This window comes from Protopterus annectens, chromosome 9.part0 (genome assembly GCF_019279795.1).
Source record: "Protopterus annectens isolate FY-2018-M chromosome 9.part0, PAN1.0, whole genome shotgun sequence".
Classification (NCBI taxonomy): Eukaryota; Metazoa; Chordata; order Ceratodontiformes; family Protopteridae; genus Protopterus; species Protopterus annectens.
The window spans coordinates 453,369,374-453,392,857 of record NC_056743.1 but is presented as its reverse complement, the minus strand read 5'-3'; the positions used below and the strand labels follow the sequence as shown (position 1 = coordinate 453,392,857).

At 39.9% G+C, this 23,484-nt stretch overlaps 1 protein-coding gene across 3 annotated transcripts in view; it reads right to left on the bottom strand.

Moving 5' to 3' along the window:
• ANK1 (ankyrin 1) overlaps positions 1–23,484 on the bottom strand; it is a 1,899,552-nt gene that overhangs the window by 1,031,111 nt on the left and 844,957 nt on the right. For all 3 annotated transcript variants that reach the window (XM_044082993.1, XM_044082990.1, XM_044082992.1), the window contains exon 14: positions 20,056–20,253. In XM_044082993.1, the coding sequence (XP_043938928.1) occupies positions 20,056–20,253 (198 nt within the window). The remainder of the gene's footprint in view (positions 1–20,055; positions 20,254–23,484) is intronic.

Sequence of the window (23,484 nt, the reverse complement as noted above, 5' to 3'; positions counted from 1 at the left end):
GATTTCTGTTGCTTTTTTAAAGCTATCTCGCTATGTTAAACAAGTTTAACATAGTGAGATAGCTTTAAAAAACAACAGAGAAAGGAAGATCTCTATTCCCTTTTCTAAAGCTATCTCACTGTGTTAAACAAGTTTAACATAGTGAGATCTCTTCTATCTCACTATGTTAAACAAGTTTAACATAGCGAGATCTCTTCTATCTCACTATGTTAAACGTATAATCTAGCGAGATTATAGCAACAGAGATCTTCCTTTCTCCATTGTTACCTGTGCTCACACAGACAAAACAAAAATCAGGACATATACTAATGGAAAAAGTCTGGGCGACCAGACCTTTTTCCATTAGTATATGTCGGATTTACAACAGGCTGGCCAATCAGCATGCACGTTTTGGAATGCTACTTGCCTGTCATTGTATAATATCCACATAACATATAATTCTGCATAGATCATATCAATATTCACAAATGACAGAATTATTTACAAAATTCCAGATAGCTTGGTTGGCAATATTTCCCTATATCACAGTGGGGATGACCATGCTGATTTTGAACTGCCATGTAGATTCTTTTCTGGAGGCAGTTCTAGAAGAGACAGAGAGAGAGAGAGAGAGAGAGAGAAAAAGAGATAGAGCACATGACTAATTGGCATATGCCTCTCCTCGGGAATGCTTCATTAGCATTCACCATGGCTGCTGAGCCAACCCTTTGCTGTGTTGCAAGTCTTCATGTCAGAGGACCATGCAGCATAAGGGTAACTACTGAATCTGGGAAAGGCTCAATGGCATGTTCACAAGCAGAGGTATACATATTATAGTACCTTGATAAATTCCCCCACCGTCTTTCGTATCACTCATTTACGTTCTACTGATGCCAATGTTGTTGTTTTATTTATTAGTACATTCAAGCATGGTAAAACTTGAGCTGCTTATTAGAAAATGTCATTTTTCCTGTCTATGCCCATTTCCCTATTTTGTGTTTAAATATAACATCAGAGATCGATTACACAGTGCCCCTTGCATTTTTATTCGCCTAGATGTCACTGTCATTAATCACTATATAATGTACATCACATATGTTAATAATGTCTTTATGCCATTGATATTATTCACTGTATAAAGTTTACTGTCCCTGATGATGTTGTCTGACTCAGACCATATCTATTAAGGGCCTGCAGAACAGTGTATGAACCATGTTACCAAAATGGTAAACCACTAAATAAATATTTTGTGGCATCTTCCGTGTATTCAGCAGCAAGGATCTTGCTGGAAGTAAATTTAGGATTAAATATCTGGCAAATGACAAGTCTGCACACCTGATGTCATCCACTAGTTGCTGTAACAGAAGCACTGAGTTGTCTAATTATCAGGATATGGATGTGGTCTTGTCGCAGTAGTGACCAAATAGCAAAAATGGTAGAGTGGTCAGTTAGAGTAAGAGATGTGATGCCTGCCAAGATGAAGTACTGTAGAAACTTAGTTTTTATTTAAGGATATTTGAAGTCCTTCTACCACAGTCATGCAAGGTGCCACTTGAAAATTGTGGAACATTTGAACAAAAAGATGTAATATTTTGCAAAAACTAAGAAAATTGAGACTGTAAATACTAAATCCCACTTTCCTCTAATACTCTAATAATGTTATACCACATCCTACTGCTTATATTATTCATGTATATCTGCTGTCATGTAAACATATTTAAAGTTTGAACAGCTGTAATGCACATTAACCATTACATAGTATATGTTTAAGGTCTTCAAAACATTGTAAGTGGTGCAATAGATATGTTTGTGTGTGTGGATATATATATATATATATATATATATATATATATATATACACATACACGGATATATATATATATATATATATATATATATATATACACGGATATATATATATATATATATATATATATATATATACCATAATATATATATATATATATATATATATATATATATATATAGCCATAGTGTATATGTATATATATGTATGTGTATATATATATATATATATATATATATATATATATATATATATATATATATATATATATATATGTATGTATGTGTATATATATATATATATATATATATATATATATTCATATATATATATATATATATATATATATATATATATATATATATATATATCTACAGTGTACACAAAAGTGTACACACCCCTGTTAAAATGCCAGGTTTTTGTGATATAAAAAAATGAGAGCACAATACATAATTTCAAAACTTTTCCCACCTTTAATATGACCTATAACCTGTACACTTCAATTGAAAAACAAATACATCTGTTAGGGGAAAAAATATAAAAAATAAAAAAACTTACAATACACTGGTTGCATAGGTGTACCAGTGTGTGTGTGTCTGTGTGTATATATAGATATATAGAGTTCGACAATGTGATACAGAACCTATATATATGGGTCTACTTTTCTTTGTCAAAATTTCATTATTTCGAAAGAGAAAAGTAGAGGACCACTTACACGAATGTGCACTTAAACAAAAGTCCACTTTCGCAATATCGGTTCAACAAACTGGCAAAGAAACTGTAGTGTGATCTCAGAGTTAGTATATTTAAGTAGTGGGAGTGTGGGGGGTGGAGAGGGGGCTTGCCCTCCTGCAAAACAGTGTTTTTATGTTTTCACAAAAATGCACTTTCACAAAATACATATAAATCGAAAAAAAACACGAACCACGTTTATGCAGGGAGGGCAAGTCCCCCTGCACTCTCCACACCCAGCTACTTTTATATTCTCACTCCGAGATTACACTACAGTGGGGAAAAGGGAGTATTCCTTTATCCCCACTGTGCCATGATCTAAGCAACAGCCCCCATTGCTGTTTGCTTAGTTGCCTTTTTGCGAAAGTGCATTTTCGTAAAAATACACTTTCGCGAAAAGGAGTTCGCCTAATTATGTTTTGTTGAAATGTAATTTCCATGGGTCGAGGCAGACCCCTATAGAAATGGTCCACACTACATGTGACAATGAAAGATAAGGTGCAGTTAAAATATTTTACATTGTCCACATTCATGCATTCCGTTCGGTCTTTCAGGATTGAATAAAGGCAATGAAACATCATTCTTTTGTAACATGCTTTTTAATTTTCTTGATTTTTTTTTTTTAAACTTAGTTTTTCACTGACTGTCTTAAATACATAAATATATATTCCCTTTTTGAATATTGCAGTTGTTGGTCTAAATTCATTTAATGCTAAGTCATCAAATGACATCTCCAAAACCCTACATCAAGCTTGTATTGTTGAATTTTCTTGTTATTTTTTTATTTGCATAGTCTGCCAAACCATTTATTAAAATGAGCACATGGAACTTGTCTTGTTTATTTAAAACTTCCTCACAACAATTAAGCAAATCGTTACTCGAGTACCCTCTATCCATAAACATTTTACTAATAAATGATACCTCTTCAAAAAAGTGTTTGTAGTTAATAGTCGCATAGTTTATTAATTGCCAGGCGATAGTTTAAGGCATATTTGAATTGTTGCAGGTTATTTAAAAGCCTGATGTGGTTTGGAAGTCTGTTTCATGCCTTGGAGATAGCAAGACAGAATAGCAAGTCATTGTGCTAATTATTAGATGCATTTATTACCAAAAGTTAAAGTTCTGAGGATCTTAGATTTCTATGGGATTCATGCCATTGGTTGAGATATGTGAGCACTGGTGTTTTAAGTGGATGGTGAAGTTCTTGTGTCCTGTGAGTAGCTGGGACAGGGTGATGATTTGAGGAAGTTCAAGCATGCTGAGGGTATTGAGCACTATAATGGTGGGAGTGGTTTGGGAGGCTGCAGGCAAACTTGGAAATTTTGTTGTAGACGCTTTTTAGTTTGTGTTTGGTGGAAGAGTTGAGATTTATGAATATTAATGAGGCATACAGAAGGGTAAGAAGGAGAAGGAGGGTGACCGCTATTGTTCTACTATGACCACTTATCATGTGCTTTACTCTGAAAGACAGCCTAGTTTGCAGGGTGTGTTTTGTCTGCAGTGTCAATGTGCAGATCACATTTTAACTTGTCATCAATGATAGCTCCTGGGGGCTGCCACGGTGGTGCAGCAGTTAGCGTTGCCACCTCACAGCAAGAGGTTCTCCAGTTCGATCCTCGGCTGAGGTGCCTTCTGTGCGGAGTCTGCATGTCCTCCCTGTGGTCGTGTGGGTTTCCTCCGGGTGCTCTGGTTTTCTCCCACATCCCAAAGACATGTTATAGGTGGATTGGACACTCTAAATTGGCCTTAGGTGTGAGTGTGTGCATGTATGTGCCTTCTGTGGAAGGCTGGGCGCCGGGTTGGCAACTCGACACCGTAAAACTCCACTGCCAATCATGAGCGGACAGGTGATCCTCTGTGGCAACCCCTTACCGGGAAAAGCCAAAAGAAGAAGAAGAATAATCAATGATAGCTCCTAGTAATTTTATATTGATAGCATTTTCAATTTTTAATTTTGCTTAAAGAGATAATATTACATTCAGTGCTGTTTTCATTTATGTTTTTGGGAAGAAATAGGATTAGTTTGGTTTTGTTGGGGTTTAAGAGCAATTCAGATTTATTTATCCAGTTTTCTATAGAGATGAAATATTCCAGTGTGATGGTTTCTAAAGTGGGAAGATTTGGGGCTGAGCAAACTAAAGTTGAGTAATCAAAATATAGTTTTATGGTGGTGAGTTCTGATTCCTTGTGCATGTAATTAATGAAGATATGGAAATGCACTGCCCAAGTATGGAGCCTTGGGGGACTCCTGCAGTGATTGGAAGGAGGTTGGAGTGGGAGTCATTCCATTTTACAGACTGGATGTGATTGTTTAAGTAGCTGGTGAACCAGCTAGTTGAGGGAGTTGTGAGGCCTTTAAGATTAAGCCTCTGAAGGAGGAGTCAATGTCTGCATTTTTCAAATACTTTGGAGAGGGGAAGAAGGTTTGTTATAGGGCAATAGTTTGACAGTTCTGTGGATGTGCCACCTTTGTGTACTGGGATTATGAGGGAAGCTTTACATAGGACTGGAATGTCATTTTCTGTAATATATCCATTTATTAGGATAGATGCAGGGTAGCAAATGGTGTCGCTCGCTATAGTGATGCATTGTGATGGCAGTCTGTCAGAAACTAGTGCTGTGGGCTTCAATTTTTGAATTTATTTTTGATGGTATTTGTCTGGATGGCTGTTAGAATGAGCTGGGGTGTGGCACTGTGGTCTGGATGGGTGTAGGTTATTATTGTCTGAGATAAGGAGAGTACTGGATATGAAGTGTTTGTTGAATTTGTTTGTAATGTTGCTGCTGCTTTCAGATGGATTTGCTATGGGTTTTCTGCCTGGTTTTAGAAGGTTAACCTTTGCCAAATCATTTATTTTTAGTTTTATTTATTTATTTATTTATTTTGTGTGTGTGTGTGTGTGTGTGTGTGTGTGTGTGTGTGTGTGTGTGTGTGTGTGTGTGTGTGTGTGTGTGTGTGGTCTGGATTGTGTAGAAGTTGTTCTTTTTATCATAAATGAACTTGGGCACTGATATGTTTCTAGGTAGGAGTGGGTCCTAGTTTTGTGCCATTTTTTCCAGCCATTGCCTCTGTCTCTCATGAGTTGCCTAATTTGACATGTTAGCCATGATGCAAAATTTATTTTCACTGTTTTGTTTCTCAGTGGGGCTTGTTAATTTAGTATGGTTAAGGAGGAGTTATTCACGTGACAGATAGATTCATCTAGAGGCAGATATTTGAGGGGGTTCCCAATCAAATTTTTTAAGTGTGTCATTAAATATGGATTTATCAAGATTAGTTAGACATTGCCCGTTCGATTCTCAGTTAGAGCATCTTCTGTGTGGCTACATGTGTGAACGGGTGTTCCTTCTTTGAAGGTTGTGCGTTACGCCCGGCAAGCCAGCACGTAAAACTCTACTGCCAATCATTAGCAGACCGGAGTTCCGCTGTGGCGACCCCTAACTGGGAAAAGCCGAAAGACACAAGTTAAGTTTCCACAGAATTGAAGTGTAGGGGATTGGGGACTTGTGGTTTTCCCTTTTAATGTAGGTGGGGTGATGAAGGCTGAGAAAGTCTGTGAAGGTGCTTGCTAGTTAATTTTTTTTTAGAAATGATTGAGAGTATAAAGTCTAGTATGGATTTTTTTTGGATACTTTGTCAAACTGAGCAGGTTGTTACATTAGCTGAGTGAAATGGTATACGGTAATATTATGGTGAGTACAGTAAGGTTTGTTAGAGGTCCAATCTATGCTAAGGTTACTGAGCAGGATGATTTCTTGGTTGAAAGTAGCTGTATTTTTGGTAGTCTTTGCATTTTTTGGGAGGGGGTATAGACTGCTACAAGAATTATGGATTTCTGATTTTTTTTTTTTGTTTTTAGGTGGAGTTTAACTATTAGTATTTCTTCATTACTGTATTGTGGAATAGTAATTTATAACCATTAATGATGAGTCTATAAAAAGTATGTTGGCACATTTAAAAACTCTGGTGATAAGTTTGGATTATTGCTTTATATGCAAAATCCAGGTCAAACCCTATAGCAAATAATTTTTATACCCAATTAGACTCCAGAGAATTTTTCCTCAGCTAGGCAGCAAAAGTTGGAGGTGTGACAGGGAAGAAAGTGCTAATTGGGAACATATTTTCTGGGAGGGTGGTGCGTTGGTAGACTAAGTATAGTCTGTGGGTTGCACTGTGAGATGCTTTGTGGACAGATTGGTATAACACAGGAAATTATTTTTCTGAGTTATGATGCAGAATCAGAATTGCCTAGATATAGTAAGGCATTGCTGTGTCTAATTATGGTGGCTGCCAAAAAAGCAATTACTAGAAAATGGAAATCAAAATCTAAACCAACTGTACTAGAAGTTGTGAATATAGTAACAGAGATAAAACAACTAGAACTTGAGATCTTTAGAAAAGGGCAGGAGCAAACTACATTGGAAAAATGTGAACTGTGGGAACAATACATACAGGGGAGGAATGAGGTTTACAAGAAGGCAGAGCTTAAATGAGCTATGTAATGCCTGACTGAAAATGAATTGGTAGATAAGTGATGTATAATGGCTGAAACTGGGAGTATGTCAGTATAGTTTGTGATGTAAAATGAATGCAACTAGGATTGTGTCTGTGGGGTTTGTTTTCATTTATATAAATGCATGATTGCCTATGTCGTAAGTTCACAGGTTCACAGGTAGGTACTAGGCTGTCTACTCTAGGGCCTATATAAGCCTAGCCATAAAGATTCCCTGGCTTTTGCCACCCATAAAAAATTATTTTCCTGTGCCCCTGTCGAGCAGAGCCACAGAAGTGACCTCCAGGGTGAATTTCCTATTTCCCATCCAATCATCAAGATTTTTCTTAAAGAGGGCTAATTAGGTGCTCTGCTTGACATAAATGGGCAGTCTGTTCCAGAGTATGGGAAGTCTCTGGAACAGGAACCTTGCCCTCCAGCATGTTTTGTTTATTGTGGTGACAAGGTTTAGGTCCCTAAAGCATGTGGCTCAGAGGGATTGGGTTTACTTTAAGTGTAGTATGTCCAACAGCTCTGTGTTTGACATGGCCTTGTATGTTAGGCAGAGATCGCCTCTGAGTAGGCAATATGTGACAGAGAAGAGCTGGAGTTTTTTTAGACGGTCTGCATAGGGCAACTGATTGAGGCCAGTGATCCTCTTTGTGAGGTATTTCTCCGGCCTTTTCAGTTGTTGTAAATGTCTTGTGAGGTACATACCAAACATGGTGTTGTACTCTATAATAGGAATAATGAGGGATGAGTAGAGAGGAACACTGACCTCCTTTTTTCTGGACGAGAAACCTTTTGTAATGATGTGTGCCATGTAGAAGGATTTCCTGACTACTGTGGTGATGTGGTTTTCAAAGAAGAGACTACTGTCCATCAGTGTCCCTAAGTCTCTTATCACACTTTTGGTGTTAAGTGGACTACCACCTATGTGGTAGTTCATGGGCAGAGGGTTTTCCCAAAGGGGATGACTATGCATTTTTTGGCACTGAGCTTGAGGCCATGGCTTTAACACCAGGCATCTGTCTCAGTGAGGCCCATTTGTAGAATGTCCACATCATTTGGGGAATCAGTAATGGCTCCCAGTTTGCAGTCGTCTGCAAACTTTGTTAGCCATAGACCCTCAATGTTGGCCTGAACTTCAGAGAAGTAGATGCCAAACAAGAGGGGACCCAGGACTGAACTCTGTGGTACTCCACTTGTCACTGGTCTGGAGTTGGATTTGGAGTTGGCTACTTTCACTGTGTGGGTTCTGTCAATGAACAAGTTAGCAAACCATCACATGACATAGGGATTTATGCCCAGTTTAGTGAGTTTATCTATTAAGTATGAGACCAGATGGCTTAGTGGTTAAGGTCTTCGCCTCCAATGCACAAGGTTCGATCCTGACGTCCGACTAATGCCTGTTTGGAGTTTGCATGTTCTCTCTGTCTCCGTGGGGTTTCTCCCATGTTCAAAAAACATGCTGAGTGTTTCCATCTCAAACTCACCAATGAATGGAGCTGTGGGCAGCAGCACAGACTCTACATGGTGCCCAATGGGGGGAAGAGTTGTAAAAAGACCAACCGCTTTGAGCATCTATTGTCGTGCGCAGTATCCTCAAGATAGGAGAACACGGATCACAAACTGCGTGCCATGGCAGGGCTAGCCACTCGATGGTGTAAAATATGGCTCTAGGTGATTCGGTCATGTTGACTGTCGCCAAAAAATGGGCATGGGTAGTTACCGGTGATAAGTGGGTTGAGGACCCGGCCTACTCTCTGACCCACGCCAGGGACCCATGCTAACGGTGGGAGGGGTATATGTGCCCCTACTGGCCAGTGTGTGTGCCCGCCATAAAAGCCCAGCAGCCCTGGGTCAATAGGCTACTGGCTGGCCGGTGTCTAGTTGCCCAGCCTGGGTTACCTGGGATAGCTCTGTTGAGTGAAAGCTGGACATAAAATCAACCAACCTGACAAACATGAACTGAGAATTGCTACGCTTAATGTAGGTTCACTGACAGGACACAGCTTAGAAGGGGATGACATGATGATACGGAGGAGGCTGGACATCCTATGTATCCAAGAGACGAGATGGAAGGGCAGTGAAACAAAGCCACTTGCCCTGGGATCCAGACTCTACTACTCAGGTGGTGGACAGGCTAGAAATGGTGTAGGAATTGTGGTGAGACAGAGGCTTCAGAAGTCAGTGAGGGATATCATCTGAATTAATGACAGACTCATGGCAATCAGACTCCAGTGTAATGATAGGACAGCATTCATAACCTCAGCCTATGCCCCACAGCAGGGTTGTGATAGTGAGGAAAAGAGTGCATTCAGACAGCAGCTGCAGGACCTACTAGATAAAGCAGGACAACATGAATCGGTGTTGATAATGGGTGACTTAAATGCACATATCGGGACAGACAGAACAGGATATGAGTACTGCCTGGGTCCACATGGGTGGAGCAATAGGAATAAAGAAGGAGAAGCCATTCTAGACTTCTGTCTGGCAAATGGCTTGATAGTAGCCAACACATGGTTCAGAAAGAGAGACAGTCACAAGATCACATACAAGAGTAGCCAACATGCAACTCAGGTAGACTTCCTCCTAGTAAGGAAAAGGCACTGGGGTAGAATCCATGATTGCAAAGTCATCCCCAGTGAAACAGTCGGTTCACAGCATAAACCAGTAGTTGCCACAATCAGCTGCAAGCAGTGGTCAGAGAAGGCTCTAAGGTCAACAGAGACCAGGCTGAAGACCTGGAAGTTGACTGGAGAGAAAGTACAGCAGTTCAAGGAATTACTCAGGGCTGTAGCACCCCAAGAAAAGGAGGAAATAGGTGGAGTTGAAGAAGAGTGGCAGCGCCTAAAAACAGCATGTGTTAGGACTACAGAAAAGATATGTGGCCGAGCCAGGTATGGAAATAAGGTACATAAGGAAAGCTGGTGGTGGAATGCAGAAGTGCAGGAAGTAATCAAAAGAAAGGAGGAGTGCAGGAAGAAGTGAGAGATTGAAAAGACTGACCAAGCTAGGAAGGACTACTGGTTGGCTAACAAACAAACTAAGAAAGAAGTTGCAATAGCAAAGAATAGGGCATCAGAGGCACTCTATCAGCTTCTGGAAAGTGACTCAGTAAGGGGCACAAAGAAATTATACCAGGTTGCAAGGCAAAGACAGAAAGATAAAGAAGATAGTCAGACACCCTTCATAAGGGATTCCAGCAACAACCTGCTTACCATCCCACAGGACATCAAAGGCAGATGGAAGGAGTATTTCCAGCAGCTTCTGAATGAAAAAAACCCACAGAAGCGGTACTGCCCCAGAAACAGCCTACAATGAGAGTAGAAGAGGAGCCCAGCTTAGAAGAAGTAAGAGCAGCACTAAGGAAAATTAAATCAGGGAAAGCAGAAGGCTCAGATGAGGTCACAGCAGATATGATAAAGATGCTGGGTGAGCTAGGGGAGAAATGGCTCCTGAGGGTACTAACTGCAGTGTGGAGAGAAAGGTGTATTCCAGATGACTGGAGAATAAGCATACTTGTGCCATTGTACAAGAACAAAGGGGACATTCACAACTGTGGACAGTACAGAGGCATCAAACTCCTACCACATTGCATGAAAGTTCTGGAGAGGGTGATTGATAAACGTATACGCAGAACAGTAGAATGTAAGATGGGAGATGAACAGTTCAGATTCAGATCAGGATGCAGCACAATTGACCCGATGTTTGCATTGAGACAGATACTTGAGAAGAAACTAGAGAAGAGGAGAGAGTCAAACTGGGCTTTCCTAGACTTGGAGAAAGCATATGACAAGGTCCCAAGAAAGCTGATCTGGGCAGTACTGCGGTGGTTTGAAGTCCCAGAAACATTGGTAGAATTAGTACAGGCTATGTACAAGGACCCAGTGACTCAAGTACGAACAGTGTTTGGCCTCACTGAGGGGTTCGCAGTGGGAGTGGGTGTACACCAGGGATCAGCTCTGAGCCCACTGCCGTTCATACTGGTAATGAACTACATCAGCAAACAGTTTGGAGGGGGTCAGAGCAACAAAGCTGCTGTATGCAGACGATGTGGCAGTACAGGCAGACTCTGATCTAGAACTTCAGCAAAGGATAGGAGAATGGAATGCAAATCTGAAGGCACATGGGATGAAACTAAGCACAGATAAGACAGTGGTAATGGCAGCAGATTGGGAAAATCAGAAGAAGCTGAGAATAGAGATAGATGGGAAGATAGTGGAACAGGTAAACAGCTTCAAGTATCTAGGAGGGGTGGTTGAGGAGAAAGGTAGTCTGAATGAAGAGGTCAAAGCTAGAATCAGAGGGTCTGCAGCCAACTGGCATAGAGTATCAGGTGTAGTATATGACAGAAGAATGCCAAAGAAGCTGAAAAGTAAGGTGTACAAGACAGTGGTGCAACCAGTACTACTGTATGGTACAGAAACCTGGGCAGTAAAGGCAGAACAGTTGAAGAAGCTAGAGGTGATGGAAATTAAGTGCCTGAAAAAGGTGGTAGGATGCACACTGCGGGACAGGCGAAGAAATGAGGACATAAGAGCAGAAGCCAAAGTAGCTCCAATTGCAGAAAAGATCAAAGAAAACAGATTACGATGGTATGGGCACATGTGTAGAAAAGCAGAAGACAATCTGGTGAGGGAGATTTGGGAAAGACAGGAAGAAGGTAAGAGGAAGCGAGGGCGTCCAGCAAAGAGGTGGATGGATTGTGTGAAAGAAGATCTGCGACAGTCAGGCATGAGTGTTGAAGAAGGCAGGAGAGTGGCAATGACTCGAGAGAGTTGGCGACAGTTAATACGATATCCAGACCCCATGTAAATGGGAAAAAGGGGATGATGATGATGATGATAGTGAGTTTATCTATGATTCCAGAGTGGGGGATGGTGTTGAAGGCCTTGGCATGGTCTAAATAGGCTGTGTGGACCACCTTACCCTCATCCATGGCTCTGGTGGCTGCTTTAAAGAAGTCAGTCAGGTTTAGAAGAAATGATCTACCTTTCACAAACCCAAATTGGGTGGTGTCCAGAGTTTGAAGGTTACTTATGTCTTTGTTTATAAGTTTCATGATGATACGTTCCATGGCTTTGCAGATCAGGCACGTCAGGCTAATGGGGAGGTAGTTCACGGGGTCCTTGTTGGATCCCCCCTTGTGGAGTGGGCTAAATATAGCTGTGCGCCATTCAGTAGGCAAAAAGCCTGAAGTGAGGCTATGACTGAACATGGTACTTAGGTGGGGTGCCAGTTTGTTTTGTAGTTCGTGTAGAACACAGCCCAGGGTGTTGTCTGGTCACATGGATGCTGCAATCTTGGCTTTGGAGAGTGCAGTTTTTACCTCTGTGGTCGTGATTACCGGGAATTGGCATTCTTCCAGTATTGAGATGGGACCTTTAGGGGGCGAGAGGGGGTGAAATTAGCACTGAACCTATTTGCCAGGATGTTGCCAACATCATTTGGTTCTGTATATTTAATGCCATTGTGCTATAACTCAGAGCAGATCTGAGTGTTGCCATTGAGATTCTTGATGTCACTATAGAATGCCTTGTGGTTGTCTTTTGAATCTGTGGTGATTTTGTTTTCGTAACTAGCTTTAGAGGATTTTATAAGGGATCGCAGCTTCTTACTGAGGCTGACCACGAAGTTCCTCCACTCATGGGATTTTACTCTTTTTGCAACAGTTTCTTCCTTCTGCTGTAAAGTTTGTTTACAGCAGGGGACCACTAGTTTTGCTTCCTTTTTTTGGAGGAGAGTGTCTTGGTTCCTTTGGGATGGCACGATCCATGCACACATGTATGTGCTCATACAGTGCACTGGTGTACGATTCAGCAGTCGTACTTCTACTTCCATCTGCATGGCTGCTGTGAAGTTTGCCTCTTCTGTCTTAAAAAGCATGAAGTTGGCTTTGGAGAAGTTTTTTATGGTGGTTACCTTAATAGGGGGTGGGAGCAGGAGGTGGATGTCTAGGGTGATTAGCTTATGGTTTGATCTGACTAACGAGGAGTTGACCTCTGGTGTGGAGCATGGGTCACCCATGTTGGTAATGACCAGGTGTAGGATATTGGTGCCCCTGGTGGGGGTATGGATAAGATGATTCAAGGTGTTGGAATTTATGAATTCCAAAAAACGTTGAGCAAGTGTGCTGGTACATGAGTAGTTTTCCCAGTTAATGATGGGGTAGTTGAAGTTGCCCAGTATTAGGGTATTTGGTTGTACCTTAATATTTTCCAGTATGTTAAGAAAAGTGGAGTGGGAATCTTGGGGCATGGTGGGGGATCTGTAGCAAACTACAATTTGGATTGCAGTCTTGCCTAGTGTTAGTTGCACCTGGAGAATTTTGGATGCATTATGTTGGGCAACTAGCCTGGAGGTGTGGATATCCTTGGTGAATATGGACACATCTCCACCGTTGGTGGTTCAGTTCAGGTTAGGTGGCCGAAAGGTGTGGTATGAATTGTAGCCTGGTATTGCAGGGGTGCTCTCTGGAGCCTTGAACCAGGTCTCTGTCATTGCACAGATGTCAATGTTCTCCATTTTAAGGAGTGCCTTGAGTGAGTGCATTTTGAGGTTTTGACTTCTAGCATTGAGTAGCATTACCCTAAGATTTTGCTTGCTTGTACCTGTTACAATGGTAATTTTGTCATTTGAGCTTTGCCTAAAAAAGGCACTATAGGGGTGGCAAGAGCCTTAGCCAGTATCCGGAATCCCAGGGATGAAAGGTGCAGGCCATCTCTGGCAAAGCATCGAGGTCTGTCGATCATGTCATCCCAGGCAGACAGATACGGGATCGCCTTAGAATGACACCAGAAGCTTAGCCAATTGTTGAAGTCAATCATTTTGTCCTTGTACTGTGGTATCATTCTGGGCGATGGCAGGATGCTACTCAGGGCTAGGGTCATACCTACCTGGAATACAAGATCTGAGAGCTCCTCCATGTCAATTTTCATGTAGTCCAGGGAGGTACGTCTCAGGTCATTCACTCCAACTTGGACAATGACAGAGTCATAGTTGTACTTGTTGTGGAGTGACCTGAATGTGTGCATTATGTGGCAGATCCTGACACCCAACAGGCAGCTGATTGTATTTTTCTCCTTGTTTAGCCTGGTGAGTGGGACATCAGTGTGTCTGACTACAGAGTGACCTATAACTAGTGTGTTGGGTATGTTGTTTAGCCTTAGGGGCTGAGGTTGAGTGGTACACTGGTAATGTGGGCTATGTGTCACTTGGGTTGTGTTGGGGGGTGGTGGTTGCTTGTGTTTCAGCTTCGGAGGTCTCCGTTGCTTGGGCAGATTTATATTAAGAAACTCCACGTATGTATGTGTGTGTTTTGTGTTACTATGTGTGGGTTTTGGTGGTGTAGGTTTTGAAGGACTATGTGTTGTGTGTGGTGTGGTGCAGGTGTTTACCTTCTCCTTCTGACCGACGAGTCCAGTCTTGGCTGGTTAGTGCTTAGCTTCCAGCTTGGCTATATAAGTGCATCTCTCACCGGTTGTAGTGTCAGGTGGTTAGAGGAGAGGGTTGTCTGCATACATGAGGCAATTGCTACATTGCCCCAAGATGTCCAGATTCACCAGGTGGACAGGAGAAAACACTGAGAGCTGACCCCTTAGACATGCTTATTTATTTAAGTACTAAGACTGTTTTCCTCTTACTTAGCAAGGAAAGTTGAGTGCTATAGAAATGTATAGACTATCTAGTGCTTACAATGAGTTTTAAGCAAGTGGTAAGCTCAAAGAATCAGGTTTAAGTGCTAAAACTGAAAAAACTGGCTAGTTCTAAGGGAAAATTCGAAGAGCAGACTTTCTGGCACCGGTAATAATTCTAACCCTAGCTAAGCAGCGCTGTGCAATGCGCAAACACGGGTTTTTAAGCCAGAAAGTTCAAAGGGATAGAAAGCAGCCCCAAACGGCCAATAAGGTATATATTCTGAGCTGGAAACCACTCCTCTAGCGACAGATAGGCAGCTCAATGCTTACCACTCCCACTGATATGCAGAAAAAGAAAGCAAATCTGGGATCCAGACCACTGTAGTAGAGAAAAAGATGGGAAACAAGCAAAGAGTAATTGTTTTTTTTTTTTTTTTTTTTTAGGTCTAAATTAAGCAAAAAAATGCAATTAAACAGTAAATAAACACAGAAAAGGCTATCGCACTTGAGTGTGTAGCCTACAACAGTAAATGCAGTTTAAACTTTACATTTAAGCAGAAACCTAAGTGTTGGTTTAATAAAGATGTTTCCTGTTAAAAAAGGGGGCAGGAATTAAATAAGTTATGTAATGTTGTTTAGGTTATATGATATATAGAAATACATTTGAAGTATAATGTTTACAAACATGAACTTGTTAGTACTGTTTGATTGCTTTTATATGAATGTAAATTTGCCTAAGTCACAAGTGATAATTCAATAAAGGTGTTTAAAACTAGCCCTATGACAAATGGCTAGACTGTATGAAAGACAGATATGTATAGGAGAGTTAAAATGGCTGTCCTGTGAGTCGTATCAAACAGTTTATCCATGAATATGTCTGCAAGGGTGCTGAGTTACAACAAATCTGATCTGACAGACTGTGAGAGAATCAAAGTCTTTCTCTTCATCCTGTGATATGTAGATAACATTTTTATGTCAAAATACCGATAGGGAGCAGTAAAGTGATAGAAGTTATGAAGTGTAGATTTAAAACAATTTGGATTAATAAAGAGAAGTGCAGGATACACAGAAGACAATGGAATATTGGATATATTCCAATTTCTAAAAATACTTTCTCATCATTAGGAATGAAAATTGGTAACATGAATCTAGAGATACAAGTATGTGAAAAGGTTTTGAAATGACTGAAATTGTCAAGACCTGCAAAATGCTTAAAATATACATGCTATGAACAGTATTTGACTCTAATGGGATGGAGTGAAATTAAATGGAGAGTAGAGGTTTGACTGATTCCAGGGCAAAAAAAACCCAAATTAATAAATGCTTCTAAACAAAAAGGTATAAAACATTACACAGACAAACCATTCATTGTGTAATACCTTAATTCTTCTATATTGAGGGCTGACAGGATATATGCAAATGACCCCTTTAACAACATAACAATGTTTCAACTACGAGGCTTCTAAATGTTCATGACTTTTAACTTTTCAAGTCTTTATGGGTACATTCAGGCCAATAAAGCCAAACCTCATTAGCTGTAGACATGCATGCTTTGACCTTTTATCTGCATGCTTGTTATGAATCATTACAGAGGAATAATTTAAGAAAGCAGTAATGTCCACCACAGCAGACATTAGTGGGGAGGTGAGGCATGGCACCATAGGCAGAGGACCTATCCACCCTGAAATGTTTTTTCCCCCTATAGCACTCCCCTTGGAAGGTATCATTTCACTTAGAAAAACTGACTGTCTGTTAAATTGATTGGCGTTTCTTTTATTGTTAGTATGCACATATATTTTTTTAACTTTTGATATGTAAAAAAGTTACTCAGCCTAATGTTTCATAGTTGCTGAACAATACGTCATTTTAGTTGGAAGATGTATTTTACATCCAAAATACACATAAAAACATTTGTATTTAATTCAAACACATGAAAAAACATACACAAACATAATGTTTTATATATATATATATATATATATATATATATATATATATATATATATATATATATATATTTAGGTCCGCTTCAGAATCTTGAAAGCTCATAATCTTGAAAACTCAAAATTCTGAATTTCATAATATTGAAAAAACAGAGTACACCAACACTTACAATATTCCAACACAACTATATAAGAAAACTTATTACTGTTCTTAATGCCTCCCACACCCCCTGCTACTTAAATTTATCAACTATGAGATCGCACTCCACAGAAGAAAATGGCAAATATACCATTACGTGCTTCAGGACTACCTGTTGTAACCTTAGTTATATTCCCATTACACTTCTCCAACTATAAGCAAGGGGGATAGCCCCCCTGCACCCCCCACACCCCCTACTACTTAAATAGATCAACTCTGAGATCGCACTACACAGAACAAAACAGCAAACATACAATTTCGTGCTTCATGACTGCCTGTTTAAATTGTAAAAAACTATCCTCAACCTTCTCTTAGAAACACTACTTCACTGTTAAAACATTACACATTACTATATATCTCGGTGATACTTACCAGAGTTGCATAGCTAACGTCAGTCATGTTCCCTTCTTACTTGCTATACTACAACATAATACATCTTAATGTAGTGTATTGTAGTGGGATCTTGGAGTTGAAATATTTAAGTAGCAGGGGGTGCAGGGGATGCTTGTCCCCCTGCTTATAGTTGAAGAAGTGTAATATGGTTTGTTTTTTATTTGTTTTTGTATGTAGTTGTGCTGCAATATAGTACATGCTGATTTCCTATGTATTTTCAGTGTTATAGGAGTCAATGGTGTGAATTTTCAGTGTCAGGATTTTGGTCTCAGTGTTTTGAATTTTAATGTTATGGGCTTTCAGTGCTCTAAAGTGAATCCACACACACACACACACACACACACACACACACACACACACACACACACACACACACACACACACACAACAACAACAGATCCAGAGGTAGAGAGACAGGCTCTCATGCACATGCAGAAACTCGGATGCACACACACATGGAGAGGCACACACAAATACACATATACACACACACACACACACACACACACTTGGCCACCTCAGATGTCACACTGTGGTCAAATGCAAGAAAAAATACATGGAGTGCCAAGTTTAAAGCAATGCAACCCCCCAATGCTATCTCATATTTTTGTCTGTCCCAAGAAAGATGTTTGATTTTCTGGTAAATATGTCAGGACTACAGTTACTCAATAAATCCAGTCATCATAGTTTCATACTTTTTTATTGTTCCGTAGAAGAATATTGATACAAATCCTGCTTCTCTATTAACCTTTCAGGTGAATTAAGGTAATATTTAAGAATTGTCCCTGATTTTGGTTCTTTGCTAGCATATTATTATTGGATTTGTCCAGGAATTATGAATCACTGAGGGAATGACATTGAAAATTGGTACAGGTCCTTAGGAGTGACCCCCACCAAGTTAATGCCTCAGCAGATCACATCTCCAGCATTAAAAGAAAAACATATGCTACAACTCTAATAACCCCCCAAATTTCCAGGAAGCTGCATGATATATAGCCCTTGTGTTATACTGTCCCACAAGAGTTATATATGACATGCAAAATTAGGGGTGGATAATATACTGCACCTTATCTATTTTCAGGTGTTATACAACAGTATTATATAGCACATCATTACAACTCTGTTTTTTTCTTTTGCTCTGTTTATCTTCTGTACAGCTAATCATCACCTAACCCCGGTGCTTCTCCACAATAGATGTCAATGAAGAACTGCCCTCTACTTCCACAAGGAGCTGATGTCAGCAGGATGTCCATCTCACCCTCGGGTAGCAACCAGCAGTCATATCCCCAGTGTCGCCCATGGAAATCAAACTGCTTGTGTGTTCTAAACATGTGTCCTTCTCCGCCACCCCCACCACCAGATGGACTTGCCCAGCTTTCCCTGATGGAGTCTCAGATGCCCAAGCCACTAATCATAGCCAGGTCAGCTGGGCCACAGTCAGTGTTCTAGGCCTTATCCCTCTATGCCATGGAGCAGTCTCACACCATTACAGCTCTGGTCTCATAGCGGCTTCCATTATCCAACATATAGCATTACTGGCTCCAAGGCTCTAGTGGTTCCTCCTACATTGAGATGCCACAAGTTATATTATGATGTGACATGACCCTCACACAGTTTTCAGGAATTGCACACAACAGCTAAAATTACAGTTATCATGATCTATAATCTCTGCTTACAGAAGCTACATGGTATGTGAAGCATTATGACCCAAATTCATTCTAATGCCACCCCCCCTCCTAAATTCCAAGAGCTACAAGCATGGTAACACTCAGGTTCAGGAGAATTAGTGTCTCTGCCTACTTCTAGAAACCCCATGCTATATTCAGCGTTATGGCTTTGATGAACTTATGTAGCATACCCCCAGTTCCTAGGAGCTTAGCACATGATAATATTATAGGTTTACTCATACAGGGATTTAGTCATCTGCTAAGAGCTCCACACCATAAAAATGTTGTGGCTGTGCTATTCCAGGCCCCACTTCCCTTGTACCATGAAATGTATGGAATATTCAGCAAAATGTCCCATGTGATTTTTTTTTTTATTATCCCATCTTCCAGGAGCCACAAGGCATAAGTAACAGTATGGCACTAGTGATTTATTTGCCAAATTACACAGACTTTCCGGAAGTGCATACAATATATTACCTTACAGAAATGTAATCTAGTGCCCTCTGCCACGTCCAAGAGCTACCTTTATCTGTAACATCATAACCCTAATTATCTTGCAGCTCCAGCAACCTTTGCAGTGTTCCTTATGTTACTAGTGACTATATCATACCTGCAGGGATTGACAGTACTCAGTGAATGGTTAATGCAATGAGCTTGTAATGAGCTGCATCTTACAGATATTGGTTTAATTAACACACAAATGTACAGCACTAAGTAGGATATGTATGCAGACCAAAACTATCAGATCACCCATGAAAAGAGGCATTTGGGCCTACTGGGAGTTACCCACTAAAAATGATTCGATACTGAGTACTGAATGAACACAAACAAACTGTTTGTATGTTCCTCTCCTTTATCTGTGAGTACTTTCTACTCCAAAAGCAGAGTTCTTTGATATTACTGTGAAACAGTCTCTAATATAGACTTAACTCAGAATAACAGAATTCCTGTCTATCCAACAAAACACATGTTTTTCTAATGAACAGCGAAACTTAAATAACTGAGCTTTTATTGGCAATGTACACTTATAAACAAAAAATAGACATTAGAAAGCTTTAAAAAAAATTATATGTACCAAAAATGTCAAACCAACACAAAGCCCTATCTTATTATGTATTCTGTGAAACAGAACTAGTAGTGTGCACCTGCGGCCCCAAATTCAAATGCATTCACTGAAAGTGGACACAGAGTGGCCTTACCTTGGTCATACATGTTTGAGATGCTCCTTTGTCTAACAAGGCTGAAACAGTTTCCACATGTCCTTCTCTTGCAGCATAATGAAGTGGGGTGTGTCCTGCTGTAGTTGCCAAATTTGGGTCTGCTTTGTTTTCCAAAAGCACTTTAACCAAGCCGGTGTGACCTGTTCGTGCAGCACAGTGTAATGGTGTCTGGTCATCCTGTAAAGAAAAAGTTACATCAGGTTTTATAGATGAATACACTGCACTTTGTGCATTTATATTAGCTGCTATACCAAAACTATTCAGAATTTACTTATTTATGTTTTTTTAGAGGAATAATGTTACAACTTCAGAAATTTCATACATAACAGAAATACAAGCACTGACATTTAGCTCATTTTTGTTTCCATGAGATTCTGAAAATTATTCCCTCACATACACATATGTAAATATGATTTAAAGAAAAAAGATGATGGAAACTATTATTTATCACTGAATTGATTACCCAAATAAAATTATGAAATGAGTCTGTAAATGAATCTAATTTCATGTTTCTGACTTTCTTTTTTGCACTGGTACACTCTAGAACTATTCAGAGGCTTTTTCCCTTTACCAACTTTTGACATTCTGGGCTTCCCTGGTGCCCTATGCAAACCTTGATCAACTATATCACATTCGAGTCTCATTTTTGTTAGCTCGGTGATGAATGAGAGTATGCAGATCTGAAAGTTTCAAACCAATCTACTTCAGAATGCCTAAATTCAATTCAAATCTAAAATATTAGAACAAAGCTGTTCTTACTCATATTCTCTAATGTTATAAAATCCTGAGGGAGCATACAGGTGTGACATAGCTTGTATTCCTTTCTGAGCTTAACATTTCCAACATTTCTAAGTAATTTCCAAGCAGCAGCAATGATTAATGTGCTACTTGGTAAATGCCTAGAGAATATTAAAAAATAACATTAAAAATAATTTGTTTTAATGAAAAGATGCTCCACTCTGCAGTAAGTAATTAATGCAACAGTACAATCTGGAGGGTCATGTGATAAAAACAGACACTGATACAGGAGAGAACTATAAGCTTCTGCAAAACTTAGCAATTCCAGTAGATTTCCCTACCAGCCCTAGAAACTTCATCAGTTCCACTAACTTGAAGATGATTTATATTCCGCATATACTGGGATTTTGTTAGGATATTTTACTGTGCACACTCTAGTACACTAATTATTTAACCCCAAGGTACAGTGACTTTGGAGAAAGAATAAAACATATGTTTAAAACACTTTATATAATTTCTCTTTCTCCAGGGTAGTGTTTCTGGGATTGGGGCTGGTGGGGGGTGAATGGATTCATGCTGAATTTTTTTAGTGTAATTGCTCATGTTGGACTGAACAGATTTACCATGGTATCATTTGTTTGTTTGTGAATGAGGAAATGTAAATCATGGAAATTTAATTTATAAATTCATAGGGGAACCATTCCAGTACATGTGATTCTATTTAAAACTGAATTTTTATTTTCCACCATATAACGTGGACTTGTATTACTCAGACAAATTCCTTCAGTTTAACTTGAATATTAACTACAAGAAAAAAACTCAGTCATATAAGCTACCTTTAGACAACTCACAGGAATCAATAGAACATCACAGTTAGCCATAAATTAAAGTTCTTAAATCCTTGAATCACGCAGAAACACTAGCACAACTCTTTTTATATTCAGTAGCCTACAAGATGCTCCAATGTCATCTGTTTCTAGATTTCTGTGCCCCAAAAGTCCCAGTCTTATTCAACCTCCTATTTCTTCACAAAACCAGTAATACAGACCTAAGTCTACACCAAAACATAAACAACACTTATTGAGTAGGATAGGTTACTAACAGAAAATATTTCCATCCCATGGAATGCTTTGCCACTACAAACCAAACAAGCACTAGATTGGCAACATTTAAAGTTAGTCTTGATGACTGGATAGGCAGACACATATTTACATCAGGCGTATCAAACATGGCCCTGCTCCGTAGCTCTTAATCTCTTAGCACAAAAAAATCTGGATAAAGCCAAAAATAATGGGGGGAACAGAGCCAAAAAAATGGGGATGCTTTTTAAATATTGCTCTTATAAACTTAGAATGTTTGTCTTGTGTTACCATATACCAACCCACCTTATCTCCACCCTGTTTTATGCCTCTGCCATTTATACCAACCTATCTAAAAACCACCTAAGCAAACTAGCAACCAGCTACAATAACATCGCCAGATTCGCCACAGGTGCCCCTTTTAGAACCCATCACTGTCACAACCTTAAACAGCTGGGATGGCTAGAACTGCAGAACCAACTTCATTATCAACAACTTACTATAACCCAAAAGATTCTCTATCACCCTATGAATACCCCAATCCTCTCTAGTCTGATTACTCCATACAAGAATCTTGAAACACTACGCTCAGCTAATAAGCTACTAGTTTCCACTACTAAATGTAATAACAAGGCTGTTAACTCTGTAATCTAACACAGTGGGTAAAGCTTGGAACCAACTTCCTAATGAAGTCTCTTCTCTTTCTTCTACATTACTCTTCAAAAAATATCTCAAAGAATACCTCATAATACCCTGGCTATGCCCTTGCTCTAACCCTGACTAACATCCCTTTCACTATCCCCCACGCCCTTCACTCATCCCCTCTATTCTGTCCTATGATGTCTATTTGGTTTAACTAAAAATGCCAACCACTATGTAAGTATTAAAGGAGCCTGTCTCTCAGCTCTATTAAACGAGTGATTTACTCTAGAAGTACTCACCTTCAACTTAGCTGTAAGCAAACATGAGTATGTATGCCTGTACCCAGGCCTCTGATTTAAAATAACTTTTAGTTATGTACTCACCATAACTTCAGATGTTTGGGATCCATCTCGCCTACATTCTGACTGATGGGTTCGGAGCCGATCCCTCGGCTCCGACTCGGCACGCTTATGCCAAAGAGCGAAGTCTCTTATTGGCTGAGCTTACTATATCCCAGGATGCACCACTACCAATCCCCCAGATCTAGTTTGTCCGCATACATGCACACACGCACGCACTGCTTATATAACATCGACAGATGATACAAGATAAAAATAGTAGAATTCAAACCGTTCCATCTCTTCTGATCTCCAAGGCAGGGGGAAGGAGGGTGGGTATTAGGAATGTAGGCGAGATGGATCCCAAACATCTGAAGTTATGGTGAGTACATAACTAAAAGATGTTATGTGATCCTATCTCGCCTACATTCTGACTGATGGGACAGCGTCCCTAGCACCTGAATCCTGGGTGGCTCACTGGAAAACACTCCTGAGTACCGTGGAACCAAATGATGCTCGCCTTTTAGATGTTTAGATGCCACGTCCAATTTATAGTGGGAAATGAAAGTGTGCGGGTTGGACCAAGTAGCCGCAGCACAAATCTCAGAAAT